Source organism: Diabrotica virgifera, chromosome 5 (genome assembly GCF_917563875.1).
Source record: "Diabrotica virgifera virgifera chromosome 5, PGI_DIABVI_V3a".
Lineage (NCBI taxonomy): Eukaryota > Metazoa > Arthropoda > Insecta > Coleoptera > Chrysomelidae > Diabrotica > Diabrotica virgifera.
Genome location: NC_065447.1, coordinates 235,849,047 through 235,864,971, shown reverse-complemented (window position 1 = coordinate 235,864,971; position 15,925 = coordinate 235,849,047). Strand labels below are relative to the sequence as shown.

Genomic DNA, 15,925 nt, shown 5'->3' with positions numbered 1-15,925 from the left:
AAAAACAGTTCATTGTTGTAAAAGGACTTTCCGGCGGCCACCCTATACACGAACCATCGCTGCAACGGGTCCAAATATCTTCCGTTGTAAAATATATTTTTCTCTGTTGTAAGTGATGCATAATTTATTATGTTAAATTAAATAATTATTTTAGGAATTGGTTTTGGTGCTCTATGGGGTGTTCTCTCCAACTTTGCCCCAGAACGACACGACCCCTTCGTCGTACCCTTACGGGTACTGCTGCTGCTGGTTGGCGGTATGATCGCAGTCTTCGGAAGTGAAATGATCGGTTTGGGTGGCGCTGGTCCCTTGGGATGTGTAACGGCAGCGTTTGCTTCGATCTGTTTCTGGACCAAACAAGGTTGGGACATAGAAGACAATCCGGCTGCGACTGCGTTTGAAATATTCTGGATGATCTTCGAGCCCATTCTATTCGGCATAACGGGTACTTCCATAAAACTGAACCAGCTGGATGCGAGTATTGTGTACTACAGTATTGGTATTATTATCACTGTGGCGGTTATTAGAATCTTAACGACTATATTACTGGGTATTGGCTGTAAATTGAATTTGAAGGAGAAAGTTTTTGCTGCGATTTCGTTGATGGCGAAAGCTACAGTTCAAGTAAGTAGTTCCGTTTAGTTGCTTTATGGAAACCGCATTGGTTATATACATTGTTTAAACATTGAGTCAGAGTTCTATATCATTGTATTTTTATTGACTACTTACTGACTACTTAGTATACTTTATGATAGTTAAAGCTTAAAGATACAATATACCGGTTTTGTGCCATGTTGATTAATTTTTTTGCTGTTTTACTGATGGTACTATTAGGCTATTGATTATGTTCAAAATAAGAGAGCTAAAAGAAACTACAACTTTAACGGGATTTTATTGTCTCATATAGTCAATGGACCTCTAAATTTGAAAAAACCGCGTAGTGCCACCATTTAAATGGGTGCGTTTTTGAGAAATGGGTGAATTAGTCCCTAGGCACAGGGTGAATTAGGGTGAGTGCTATGCATTTTTGGTACAAAGGGGTCTACAGGACTACATTTTAAAGTCAAAAATATTTTTATTTACAAAAATATATTCAAAAGAAAAGCAAAAAACAACACGAAAGAAAGCAACTTTGTTTTTGGCCTCATAACTTTTTTCCACGGGGATATAGGTATAGACATTGCTGTAGTAGAAATTTACTTACATTCTTTTTCTTTAAAATGACGTTTAGTAGAAGTCTCTAGGATTTACATTTTTCGAAACAGGATTTTTCAAATTTCGTCGCTCACAGCATTTTTGGACCATTTTCCCCATTATTTCGCAAACATTATTCTGTATTTTTTACGCATTTCTAGGTATATACAATGGACATTAAACATTTATTATAAAGATGAGTCAATTACCTTTAAAATGGTCTGTTGTATAAGGTTGCTTGACTATTTTGAAGCAAGTTCTGCTTTTTCAAGGTTTCATACTTTTAATGATTTTTGATATTTTTTATGATCATTTTGTAAATTTCTCATTATGACTTTTTTCTTGTACATTTAGGGATATACATTGTATAATAGAAAACAGCATATTTTCTTTACTTTAAAATGGTGTATTCCAAAAAAATGTAGGACTAATTTTAAATAAGATATCGGTAGGATATTCAAGAGTATCCTTAATTTGAAAAAAATTTAAAATTTGTTATTTTTTTTTAAATTAAAAGAATATAATTGCATATTATAATAGAATTTTTAATTCCAAATAATTTTTCTTAATAACACTTTTCGATATTGTGAAATATAAAGGTACTATACTCCTGAGAAAATTCATGTTTTTTAACATATCCCGTACACTATTAATAGAATTTTATATCTGATGATTGCATTTTAGGTTTCAGACTAGGCAGAGCATTTTATAAAGAATAACTTTTTTTCATAAAATTAATACTAAAAAAGTTTACCATATGGTTCCAACTATTGCATGTGTATAAGTCACACTTTGAAAAGGCATGTTGTTCTGAAGCTATTTCCTTGTGGCATTTTTATGATTAACTATTTAGATGGGAAATAAGCCACAATTAAATTGAAAAAATAATTTTATTAACGTTTCGAAACCCAAATCGGGTTTCGTTGTCAAAATACAAAATACTACTAAAATAAACAAAAATGTTGTTGCTAAGTAAAAATAATCTTCTAATAATTTATTTAAATTGCCAATATAAATGAGTCGGATTAAATAAATTATTAGAAAAATTTTTTTACTTAGCAACAACATTTTTGTTTATTTTAGTAGTATTTTGTATTTTGACAACGAAACCCGACTTGGGCTTCGAAACGTTAATAAAATTATTTTTTCAATTTAATTGTTGCTTATTTCCCATCTAAATAGTTAATTTGAAAAAGCATATCTTGTTTAAAAATAGTCCTAGAATTTTTTACATTACACCATTTCAAAGTAAAGAAAATGAGCTTTCCTTTTTATTGCACAATACATATACCCAAATATACAATAAAAAAGGTATAATGAGAAATTTAAAAATAATCGTAAAATATATCAAAAATCAAAAGTATAAAATTTTAAAAAACCATATCTTGCTTAAATATAGCCATACGGCCTTCCACGATAGAAAATTTTAAAGGTAATTAACTTCTCTTTCTACCAAATGTACCATTGCTTATACCTAGAAATGCGAAGAAAAAAGTTACAGAACAATGTTTGCGAAGTAACAAGGAAAATATCCTGAAATCGCTGTGAGGGGCGAAATTTGAAAAATCATATTTTGGAAATTGTAAATCACGGGGACTTCTACCAAACTCCATTTTAAAGAGAAAGGATGGAAGTTTTGTTTCTGTGAAGCAATGCCTATACCTATATCCCTGCGGAAAAAAGTTATGGCGCAAAAACCAATTTACTATCTTTCACGTTTTTTCTTGCTTTTCTTTTGGATGTATTTTTGTAAAAAAAACATGTTTTTGACTTTTTTTTTGGCATACACATTAGTCATTCAGCCAGTCACAAGATACATATTATAGCCCTAACTAACCTAAATAATGCTAACTACCCTAAACGAATATTAGAAATAAAAATCAATAATTTTTGACTTATATGCAAGAGTTTTTGACGTTAAAATGTGATATTTTAATAGTAAATTTAACCTGGAATGATTTTCCTACAGACTTGTTTACACTAAATGTGCATAGAACTCCCTAATTCGCCCTGTGCCTAGGGACTAATTCACCTCTTTCTCAAAAACGCACCAATTTAAATGGTAGCAATCCGCGGTTTTTTCAAACATAGAGGTCCATTGACTATATGAAACAATAAAACCCTGTTAACGTTGTAGTTCCTTTCTAAAATACCTTATCAATAGCCTATATCATAAAAAAAAAGTCATATAAAAGTATCTGTTCTCTTTATTATTGTCCATTATTGCCGTTGTTGAATTTGCGTTTTTACCTGTTCTCTTGGTGCAACAAAATCAGATTGTCAGTTGTGCGTAGATGCAACATTAGTATGCAATGATAAAATTATGAAATGTTTGGAAAAACAGTGACATATTTGCTAATTTTTGGAGAAACAACGACATATTTACAAATTTTTGGAGAAACTATGATATATTTGATAAGTTTCTCCATTTCAGGCAACTTTAACAGGGGGTGTTTCAGAAAAATCATAAAAAACTTTATATATTATAGTATACGGTAATAACTAAAATTACTAACACTATGCCGCGAAAGCGTACAATGTATACATTTCTGAAAAACACCAAGAACACAAAAGGCGATTGTAATTTAAAAAATTCCTCCAGACCTTCTCCGTTGGCCTGGAATTCATCAAAAAGTTGAACGTAAGGATATATTCCCTCTTTTGATTAAATTGTTTGAAAGGTAACATTATCCATCGGTTTGCAAGTGGCTTTCTAAATTTTAGAGTAATTTTGAAGAGGTTTTGCTTGTTAGATTTCCATTGTGGAACAATAAAAGCTTTAAAATACACACAGCCAACGGAGTACAATAATAATATTTCAGAAGTTACTTTAGTCCAGGATGTATGATCGCCCCCGATAGGTAAATTATTCTGATTCGTTTTTTTTTGCACAAACTTACTTAAAAAAAAGTCCTTATAATAAATCCACAGCGTGCCAGGCGGTACCGGGTAACATGGGTCTTTCTGACCAAAAAAGGTATTTTGTGATTTTTGAAGTGAAAACTTCTTTAAGGACGTTGTGCACTTTTGGGATGGGGGAAAAGTATTAAATTAGCGACCGTCATCACGACCGTCATCGCTTCGGCGAAATAAATTTTTGAAGTGAAAACTTCTTTAGAGACGTAGTGCACTTTTTCGATGGGGAAAAAGTATTAAATTAGCGACCGTCATCACGACCGTCATCGCTTTGGCGAAATAAATTTTTGAAGTGAAAACTTCTTTAGAGACGTTGTGCACTATTTGGATGGGGAAAAATTAGTAAATCAGCGACCGTCATCGCGCCCGTCATTGCTTTGCCGAAATAATTTTTTGACGTGAAACCTTTAGGAATGTTGTGCACTTTTGGGATGGGGAAAAAGTATTAAACTAGCGACCGTCATCGCCTCGGCGAAATAAATTTTTTTAGGTGAAAACTTCTTTAGTGACGTTGCGCACTTTTTGGATGGGGAAAAGTATTGAATTCGCGACCGTCATCACTACGGCGAGATATTAGTCATTTATATACTATAGGTTGAAATGCGTAAAAGTTCGACCAAAGTTTTAATGGTTGGAGTAGGGAGCCCGAAGGTGCTTGCGAAGAAAGTGCATGAGAAGCCGCACTATTCCTATCTCTCTTGAAGTGAAAACTTCTTTAACGACGTTGTGCACTTTTTGGATGGGGAAAAATTATTGAATTCGCGACCGTCACCGCTTCACCGAAATAAATTCTGTACGTTGTATTATATATATATATATATATATATATATATATATATATATATATATATATATATATATATATATATATGTATATATACAGAGCCGTGCGGTACATCTTTTCAATATGATGCAAGTCTTCGAAATGCCGCCCCCTAAATATTATTGAAACTTAATACTAGTATTTATTTGTATTAAATGAAAATACACAAAATGAACGAAAACTTTTATTTTAAAAACAAAACATACTTTAAATTAAATGAAATAATATGTATTAATATTAAATAAAATTTATGAAAATTACAATTTAATCCTTTTGATTTTAATTTTGGTAAACTCGTCAATCAGATTGGTGTAGTCTAAAGTAGCAGCTAGTGAGGACTCTATTGAAATAAGTGCTAATTTTTTTTTAGTTTTCTTTGTCTTAAGGAGCTTCGTAAATAGTTTTTAATCATTTTTAATTTTGAAAAACTTCTTTCCCCAAGCTACCGAGAGAGAGAGAGAGTGTTAATAAAATTCTTAGGGCCGGTACTTTCTGCACCTCGCATGACAAAATTCCTCTAACCGGGTTTTAATCGGAACAGATAATATCGGCCCTTAGTGATACAACTATATTTGGGTATAAAGAAATTAGGTTATTTTGGCACAAATAGTTCAAAACCTCTAAAGGTTTCATGGAGTATGGTGTCATTTGGAATAAATCATGCAATAAATCTTCTAGAAAATCATTTGCCTCTATATCCAATTCTTTTTCTATGAAAAGTATTGAATGAATATTTTCTAGTATTTTCTAGTATTTTATCATCTTTCCTTTTTCTTATATTTCCTTCAATTTAAAAATATCACATAAAAATTTAAAATTTTTATTATGAGTTTCTAAAAACGAAAATCGATCAATCAAATAATTAAAGGCAATGTTTAAAATATAGGTGAAAAAATTTACTTTAAATTTATCTTTCTCCGTTGAGACCTAATCCACAGATCAAATTGACGCATTTTTCTCTTGCCTCAATATTCGTTTTCAGCAGGAAATTCGGAACTTATTTACAAGATTTTCTGCAATTTCATTATCAGTAATTTTCATTTGGTCATAGCCAAATTGTCAGTAAATTTTGATTTTTTCCATAGTTTCTGACATTTTTACACAATCTGACAAAATAGTTACATCTAGCAACATCTTCGAGACTGAATTTATATAAAATAAAATATCATGCCAAAGAACTACACCGCATATAAATTTATAATTTTTAATATTTTTTACTAATCCTCGTGCTTTGACTTTAGTTTCTGAATAATTGTTGACGTCTTCTATTATTTAGAATAAGGCATTATGTATTTCAGAAATTTGAAATCTTATTAGAGGAGAGGTTTCAATGCATCTATTCGACTTAACCATCTAGTAGTACTCAACGGTTTTAGTGTTAGTTGTGACACATGTTTTTTTCAGAACTTCCCAACGCTTTGTAAAACCAGAAAAAAAGTGTACAGTTCTTTTATAATACAAAAAAAGTTTGTTGTTTCTGTAGAAGAAGACGCTGCGTCATTTATGACTAAGGTGGCATGCGCAGGGCACGTAAAACGCCTTCGGATATTTTTCAAATATTCTGTTTTGCACACCCTTTCTTATTCCTTTCATATAACCTTGTTATCATAACCTTGTCCTCTGAGCCGTTTTAAATCAAGAACTATTTTTTCCAAATTTGTCAAAATAAGTTCTGTTAAACCTTCACCAGTTAAATATTTTCGGCTGACACTTGGTCCTATATATACTTTTAATTATTGAATGGCTCAATTTGTATTTTGATTTTACTGATTATGCCGCCCCCTTATGATGCCGCCTGATGCGGCTGCCTCACCGCATCATAGCACCGCACGGCCCTGTATATATAAGTAGCATAGAAACGCGAACATAATATATATGTATAGCACTTCTTTTTAGATGAGGAAAAAGCATTGAACTTGCGACCGTTATCGCTACGGCGACATATTGGTAATTTATATACTATAAGTTGAATTGTGTATAAGTTCGACCGAAGTTATAAAGGTTGGAGAAGGGATAGAGTGTGCCAGAAGGAGCTTGGTTCGCCAGAAGTTTTCACTTCGGTCGGCACTCCCGACCCGAGAGCCATAAATTTTTTATCTAAAATTGATTGTGGTCGAGTTATACGTGATTTAAAATTTGAAAAACGCGAAAATAGTCGTTTTCAAGGCTTAATAACTAGGTTAAACATTATTATTATGAAAGTCGGGAAATGACCAAATCAAAGTTTATAGTCCCGGCTACAAGATCCTGAAGAAATTTGTGACTTTATTGTATTACTAAGCGGTTATTTTTAATTATCAACAATGAGCGCTAAGGTATTAGGTGGCCGTCAATGGTCTCATTGTTAATACAGTAGAAGCTCTTTATTCGCGGGGTATATGTTCTGTAAATATGCCGCGAATACAGAAACCGTGAATATGGAATGGTAATTTATATGTGATTATAAGGGATACATTCCTAAGTAACGTAATACCAAAGCAAATACTTAAAAAACAGTTTAATTTAAGTTTTTGACCATTCACATTAATTAATTACATATTATCTTCAGGTTTAGCAATGGTTTAAAGAATTTAGTAATTTTCTCTTGCTTGGCAATGTTTAAACTCCTTCAATTCAGACTGGTATTTGGCAGTGACATTACCAAAATTTGCCTCTTAAAAATAATGCTTCGTTCCATAGATGTATCAATTTTCATAAAAAAATCACAAAGCTCATTTTCCATTTTTAAACCTTCACTAATTTTTTTTTTCAAATTAAATGTTACATTTCCAGTGCATGTTAAATCCTTTTCTTCAATGGATTGTGAATTTAACATTTCCTCCAACTTGCGATTCAAGAATCTTCTGAACCTCACTTGATTCTATCTGTTCAAACCCATCTCGTTCCTTTCACTTGCGATTTCGGCAATGTTTGTAGTTAAAGTTTGAGCTTGCACAGAGTCTTCATTTCCGGCAGCCAGAATAGTTCACAGTTTTTTCCAGAATGATTTGAACGTCAAACTTCAGTTCTTGCAATGATTCTTTTACATATGTTTAAGATTGAGTTTGCTACGGCAAATTCCTTCCAGCATTCCATAACATTCAGATCAGGATCACATTCCATGTTATTCAGTATCATTTTGAAGATTCGTCTAATATAATAGAGCTTAAAGGCCTGGATTATTCTTTGGTCCATAGTTTGAATCAAAGCCTATGCCAATCTAGGTGTAGTTGTAATAAGGTCAATTTTATTTTTTTATTGTCCACTTGCTGACGCGTTGACAAAGGATACCGAATGCTTTTTATTTTGGTATATGTATGTACCGATGTATCGATTCGATCCACGCATAAAGAAATCTTAGGCCGCGAATACAGGAATTGGATCGCATTTTTTCAAGCCGCGAATAATAAAAACGCGAATAAAGGAAGCGCGAAAAAGGAGCTTTGACTGTTATTAAAAATAACAGCTTAGTAATAAAATAATAACAAAAAATTCTTCAGTATCTTGTAGGGGGGAGCTTTAAACTTTGATTTGATGACTATCTGATTTTCGTAATACTCGTAATTATTTTTAACCAAGCTATTGAGCTTGAAAATGACCATTTTCGCATTTTTCAAATTTTAAATCGCGTATAACTCGACTACAATCAATTTTGGAGGAAAATCAAAAGAGACCTTTTTGCCCCGAATGGCCCAAATGATCTAAAAAATTTATCCGAAGTGAAAAAATTGTTTTTGTGAATTTGTTTTAAAACAATTGTTTAAACAACTTTTTGACCACGGTACCGCCTGGCACACTATGGATTTGTTATAACGACCACTTTTTGAGTAAGTTTGTGCAAAACAATCGTATTGGAATAATTTACCTAACGGGGGCGACGATACAGCCTGGACTAAGTACAATAATGATATTTCAGAAGTTAGTTCGGCGGTAGCAGAGAACAAGTAGATGACTGCTGAGTAGGGAACTAAAGTTTATTGTTGAGCTTGTGTTTTGTGGAATGGTCTAAATTTCATTCAGAGTAAATGGACGTTTAACTAATTAAGTTATATTTGTCGAGTTGTGCTCTAAGAAGAAACGAAAAGTATAAAATTAATTATATAAAACAGTTAAGCAACTTGTTTGTTCTGTTCACAATAATGTCTCATATTTATGAGACAAGTATACACCGTCGAGGATGGCGTAGAAAGTGTAGCAAGTTGAACGTGGTTAAAATGAGGTTAGAATTTAATTTTTACCTATTATTTTTGTTGAATAGTCAGAATAATGTAAGCATTAATAATACAGGGTGTTTCATTGGGAAACGGAAATACTTTAACGGTGAATAGAGGCAGTGGCGGTCTCAGAGTCAGATTTTGGGAGGGGCGATGGTCTGTTGCAGGGGGGTCTGGGGGGTGCAGCCCCCAGCCGGAAAGGGGGTCCGGAAAATTTTTAAAAATATGGCAAGATTTTGAGAGTTTTAAAGGCATTTTATTCATTTGAACAGTTGATGGACCGAATATGGACTGACTGTTACTTAGTGGTTGTGACGAACGGAGAAAAAGGAAAATCACTTATTATTATTACAATTAGTATGAGTGGAAACAGTTTTACACTATAATAAAAAATAAAAAACTAGCCTCTAAAGCTTGTTGTAAATATTGTTCGGCTAACTTACAAATAAAATATTCAAAATATATTTTGTATTCTTGTGATTGTATCAAAAACCAATTTAGAACTATTGAAAACAACTCAAAGTCTAATAGAAAAGGTTTGTGGGTGATAGTATTTTTCAATGGCAAGCCTCTGAAGCAAGTCTTATCTTTCTAAACCTTTGACGATTTAGGGGTTTTACTTTATCACGAACAAACGTCAAACTTCAGAGGTTTGGTCTGACAATGTTAGTTTTACGCTTGAATTGAAAGAGCTCAAAACACATTTTACCTTTTAAAATGTTAAAATTTACAATAAATATACAATACAAATTAGTCTATTAGAATGGAAAAAAGGAGGTTCACATTATACATTGTAATAGTTTTATTAGGTTATAAGTAATAAAATAACAAGTTATAAGGTTTTAAAAAGAATGTTATTACAAATCGAATTCAAGTCTTCGATGGCCACTTTTGGCGAATCGTTCTAAAACTTTCGTTGGGTCTACAGGGATGTCTCGATGGGCATGGAGTAGAGCAAGTCCAGTCAACCTGTCTTGACGCATCCGTGTTCTTAGCCACGACTTTATTCTCTTTAGAGATTGAAAGCTACGCTCTGCAGAAGCATTGCTGATGGGAAGTGTAGCTAAGACTAGAAGTAGCTTGCTGACTGTAGGGAACAAATCTCTGTTACAACTGTCTAACGCGTCCAGCGCTGTTTTTTGAAATTCGTCCGTGTCTTTCCATTGCATTTCCCAAAGCTGTAGTTCACCTTTCAATAAGCATTTCATTTCAGCTTGAGACATATCAAAAAGTTCACTGTACCTCCTTACTAAACACTCAATTTTTTCAGACATGTCCTGAACAGAGTTGGTTATCAGGTATTCAGGCATGCATACGTGAAGATTGTACAACTCCAATGTTTCTTCAGGAAAACGAGACTTTGTGTCTTCTATTACAGAGTCTAGAATGGGAAGGAACACTGATACTCTAAAATATGTCTCTGGGTCTTTAGTTGCGTGGTTGGCTCGATTCTTCTGCACTTGTGATATTCTTGGAATACTAATATCTACTTGCCTCTTTTAGTATGCAAATCGCAATATTTTACGATAAATACAAAATAATGAAGGTAAATTTGATAGGCTGTACATAATACGTTGTACTCCGTACCCTCAAAAGGCACTCAGTTTTCTTAAAATGTTACGTTTGTTTGTGAGTTAACAGCCTAAGCGGTAGGCCTGTGAATAATTCTCTATAGCTTACGGTACACCAAAACTACAGGTTTTCTTTTAAACCATTAAGTTAAACCCAAGGCAGCTAAAGATATAAATACGAATGAGTTAAGGACATAATTAAAACAAACTTACCATGTCGATGTCGTCTTTTGTAGTTGCACATGGAAAAGGAAACGCTTGAGCAAACTGACACTTATAGCCCTTTGACTTTGCCAGGCATTGATACACGGCCAATATGTAGCAACTAGCAAGGCTAGCAAGCAACGTCTGACTGAAGAAGATTTGTTCTATTCTCTGTGATTTATACAGTGTTGCCACTGCCAGTGTGACTTCAACGACAACATTACAGAAACGTCACTGTACCGTATTTGATGTTGTTACGTTATATCAAAACTAACCGTAGGCTATTAAAATAATCTGTCTACGGACGTTTTCACACTGTTAGATTATTTTGTCCAATAATAGCAATGCATTAGTTCGATCTCACACTTCGGATTAATATGTATATTAACTTCTCAATTTTTCAGAAAACTAAGGTTTCTGGGGGGGGGGCGATCGCCCCCGTCGCCCCCCCCTTGAGACCGCCACTGAATAGAGGTCACTAAGCCGGTTCTAGATATACAACATTTTTTGCCCTGCCGACTTTTATAACCGAGTTTTATCGATTTTGCCCATTTCTTTCCTAAGCCATAACTTTAGAACCACCCTGTATATTTTTTTGATATTTGGTACACATATGTCTCATTCAAAACCCAAACGACCGACATACTAACCATAAGAAAAATCCAGGTCCGGATTAACAAAAAATTATAAAGTGATTGTGATCTTAAAACAACACCCTGTATATTCAAATTTTGAAAATCTGTTTGGATATTTGAAAAGAGCACAAAAAAGTAAGTTTAATGGTATGCTTCAATTTTTCTGCCAGACAATTTTATGACTTTAATTTTGAAATTATATTGAATTTTTAAGAACTCTGACATTATAAATGCAGATATTATTAACTTTTAGTTATAAATTATTAAAGTTAATGAATAAATACTCGTTTTAAAAATAATCGATACTTATTTACAACATTGGAACGACCCAATTTATAATGACAAGAAAAACCCAGGTCCGGAATAACAAAAAAATATAAAGCAATTGTGACCTTGAACCAACACCCTGTATATGAAAATTTTTAAAATTTGTCTGCGCATTTTAAAAGAGCATAAAAACTGTGATTAATGGTTTATTTCAATTTTTTCGACGTTGATTTAATTATTACATCAATTTTGAAATTACATTGAATTAAAGAACTCTGAGATTAAAAACCTGACATGTATTATTAACTTTTAATAATTTAATGTTAATGAACCAATACTTATTTTAAAAATACTTATCTAACTTATTTACTACGCCTTCATGGATTCTCTGGATTTGTAGCTGTATGCACATCATTAAAAATTAGAATTGCGAGAATTGGGATATTTTAATGATTTAGTAAAGAATTAAAAAAACAGCTATATTTAATAAAATAAAATTCGTTTTTCTACAACCGTGTTAAAAATGCAATTTTTAACACTTCAAACGAGCGTTAAAAATGCTACTTTAAGGCACTAGTGCTTTAAAATATTTTTAAGGCACTGCAGTTCGTATTGACCGTATAGGCAATTTTGATGTAATGTCAAAAAAATATAAAAATGGAATGTCAGTCAAGTTGAAGTAAAAGTTTTTGTAGATATTGTCCTGTAATTACGTTTGTAGAAAAAATATTGTATGATATGCGTGTTAAAAAGTACATTTTTAAGGCACTCATGTAAATTGCAGAACTCGCTATCGCTCATTCTGCAAACTTTCACATGTGTGCCTTAAACGTGTACTTTTAACACTTATATCATAAATAACTATTGAACAATTCAACAATTTAAAATAATTTAAAAATATTTAAAGTATAACAGTTGCTCAAAATGTCTGCCATTTTGTTCAATGCATTTTCTTGCTCGTTTCAAAAGATTTTGAATCGATTTTCTAATTACATTGGGATTCTTCTTTATTTTTCTGGCAGCTTCTTGTGACCTTGACAGAAATAATTAATATGATTTCAAAATTGCCGTAATTAAATTATCTGCGCAAAAATTTGACATGCACCTTTTAACGCAATTTTTGATGCTCTTTTAAAATACGCAAACCAATTTTCAAAATTTCAATATTATACAGTGTGTTGTTTCAAGGTCACAATTACTTTATATTTTTTTTTGTTAATCCGGACCTGGATTTTTCTTGTCATTAGTAATTGGGTCGTTCCAATCTGGTAAATAAGTATTGATTATTTTTAAAATGAGTATTTATTCATTAACTTTAATAATTTATTACTAAATGTTAATAATATCTGCTTTTTAATGTCAGAGTTCTTAAAAAATTCAATATAATTTCAAAATTAAAGTCATAAAATTGTCTGGGCGAAAAATTGAAGCGAACCATTAAACTTAGATTTTTGTACTCTTTTGAAATATGCAAACAGATTTTCAAAATTTGAATATACAGGGTGTTGTTTTAAGGTCACAATTACTTTATATATTTTTTTTAATCCGGACCTGGATTTTCTTATGGTTAGTATGTCGGTCGTTTGGGTTTTAAATGAGACATATGAGTACCAATTATCAAAAAAATATACAGGGTGGTTCTAAAGTTATGGCTTAAAAAAGAAATGGGCAAAATCGATGAAACACCCTGTAACTTGGTTATAAAAGTCAGTAAGGCAAAAAATGTAGTATATCTAGAACAGGCTCGGTGACCTCTATTCATCATTAAAGTATTCCCGCTTCCCAATGAAACACCCTGTATAAATAAAACGGGAGAGTTCCCGAAAGTTGGCTGTATAATGGTCCTTTTCATGAGCATTTTTCAGTGCGTCACAAATAATAGAAAAAAAGGTAAGTCCGTGATAATACACATTTATTCTAACATGACATTTTAGTTAAATCTGACAGTTGTCACATTTTATTTGCAATTTGGCATAAAAACAAATCAATTGTGTTTATTGCATTTATAAAATGATATTATCTTTGATTTGTATAGTCTTATAAATTGTACAGGTTATATTCGTAGATTATATATAATTCGTAAATTATTATTTTTTCGATTATAGCACCATCTATCGACAACTAGAATTAATGGTATAAATGTCTGTAATCACCGACGTGCCTTTTTTTTGTCACATACAATTTAATACGTTAAAAAGAAATCGAAAAACTGTGACGCACTGAAAGATGTCAATGAGAAAAAGAATACCATCTAGTTAAATCACTTAACGTGAAGTAAAAACTCCCTGGTGTAGTTGGTATAAAATTTTTAGTGAAGAATTAAAATTTTAGAAAATACAAAAGGATTATATGCATAACGTTTTCGGATTTATCAGTCCATCATCAGTGAACTCCCTATCCTTGCAAAATTGCCACAATGCCAAACACTGGTTGGGTTAAATGTTCTAACTACATAGTAAATATAATAAAATAGTTTGACTTCAGAGACTTCAGAGACAGCTCTTTCAGTTCTTTCAAGTAAGCCGCCAACTAAATATGAACATTTCCACCAACAAAACTAAATGTATGACAATAGTAAAAGATCTCAGATGTAAGTTAGTGGTTGAGAACAACCCCATAGAACAGGTGATGCAATTCAGATATCTGGGCATAGATATATCAAGCACTCACGACCCCATAAAGTACCTGAGGAGTCAGATCAACAAAGCGGATGTCTGCGGGAGATGTCTGCAGATCAGCTGAGCATGTCTGCGGAAGATAGTCTGGTCAAATCCGTATATGCGCACATTTGTAAGCGTATTAATAAGCGTAAGATTAATAAGCGTAAAATTAGAATCTACAAGGTTTGCATACGACCGATCATGACATACATATGGCATAGAAGTACGCGAAAACACCAACAAAACGAAACAGATGCTAAGAGTTGCCAAAATGAAAACCCTAAGAACAATAGTGGGGAAAACAAGAAGAGACAGAGTTAGAAATACAGACATTAGAGATCAATGCAAAATTCAAGATATTTTAAGATGGGGAAGGCAGCGCAAGAGGATAGGGTACAACCATGTAAGACGAATGGATAAGAATAGATCAAACCAAAACGCTTCCTTCCAAAAACCCACTCCATTTCTCTCACTCTAGCCTGCTCATCTAATCAACCAATATCCTTCCTTCCTTTATCATTGACTAATAAAAAAATAACCAAGCTTCCTACATTTATTATCGCCCAATAGGGAAAATCAAAATATATTCTAAGCCCAACCTACTTAGTAGGGAACCATCAAAAATCATTTCGCAAGTCAGCGAAACTCACTTAGTTCTACAGTTCTCAAGAAAAATACTGCTGAGTGCACAATCCTACACCTGCGCTTCTCTGATACCAAAGTAGCAGGTTTGTGTATCTAACTCCCAAGATTTGTGCAGCCAAAGACCATTACAAGACAATGTAACTGTTTTTTTTACATCACAAACTGCACGTTAAAAGTTCAATTTTCGAGCGATAATAAACACAGAAAACCGAAATTAGACATGACTGCAAAATATTATAACGAATTTCTTTAACAAAACTGATAAACTACAATCCCATATACCTCACGTATTTTTCGGAACAGATAGTCCGTTCTTTAACGGTAAAATATTGCAAAACCTCTAAATTTTAAAGAACCGCTTAGATTGACATGAAATTTGGCATACATATAGCTAACAAGTCAAAGAAAAAAAGTGATATTGTGCCGATATGTGCTTTTGCCCTGGAGGTGGTTTTCATCCCCTCTTGGGGGTGAAAAAATATTCGTCCAAAGAAAGACAGGAAATGGATAAACTAGCTAATTTTAAGTAACTTTTGTTCTTTAGAATTTTTTCACTAAGTCAATATTTTTCGAGTTATTTTGCAGTGAATATGTTCATTTTTTCAACAAAATAAACACGCTTTTAGACGGTTTTTGACAAATAACTCAAATAGTAAGTATTTTGTCGAAAAAAGATTCTTAGCAAAAATATAGCCTGTAAAAAATTTAAAAAAATGGTGTATACATCACGTCTCTACACCTAGTAGGAGCAGAGTTATAGCTAATGAAAAATAGGTTCATACTCGTCAAATGCCAAATGGAATAATTTAAAGTGAAA

The 15,925-nt window shown here is 32.6% G+C and overlaps 1 protein-coding gene across 4 annotated transcripts in view; it reads left to right on the top strand.

Moving 5' to 3' along the window:
• The window catches only part of LOC114331754 (sodium/hydrogen exchanger 9B2), a 264,063-nt gene that overhangs the window by 245,841 nt on the left and 2,297 nt on the right, over window positions 1-15,925 (top strand). For all 4 annotated transcript variants that reach the window (XM_050650887.1, XM_050650889.1, XM_050650885.1 and 1 more), the window contains one exon: window positions 155-624. In XM_050650887.1, coding sequence (XP_050506844.1) covers window positions 155-624 — 470 coding nt within the window. The remainder of the gene's footprint in view (window positions 1-154; window positions 625-15,925) is intronic.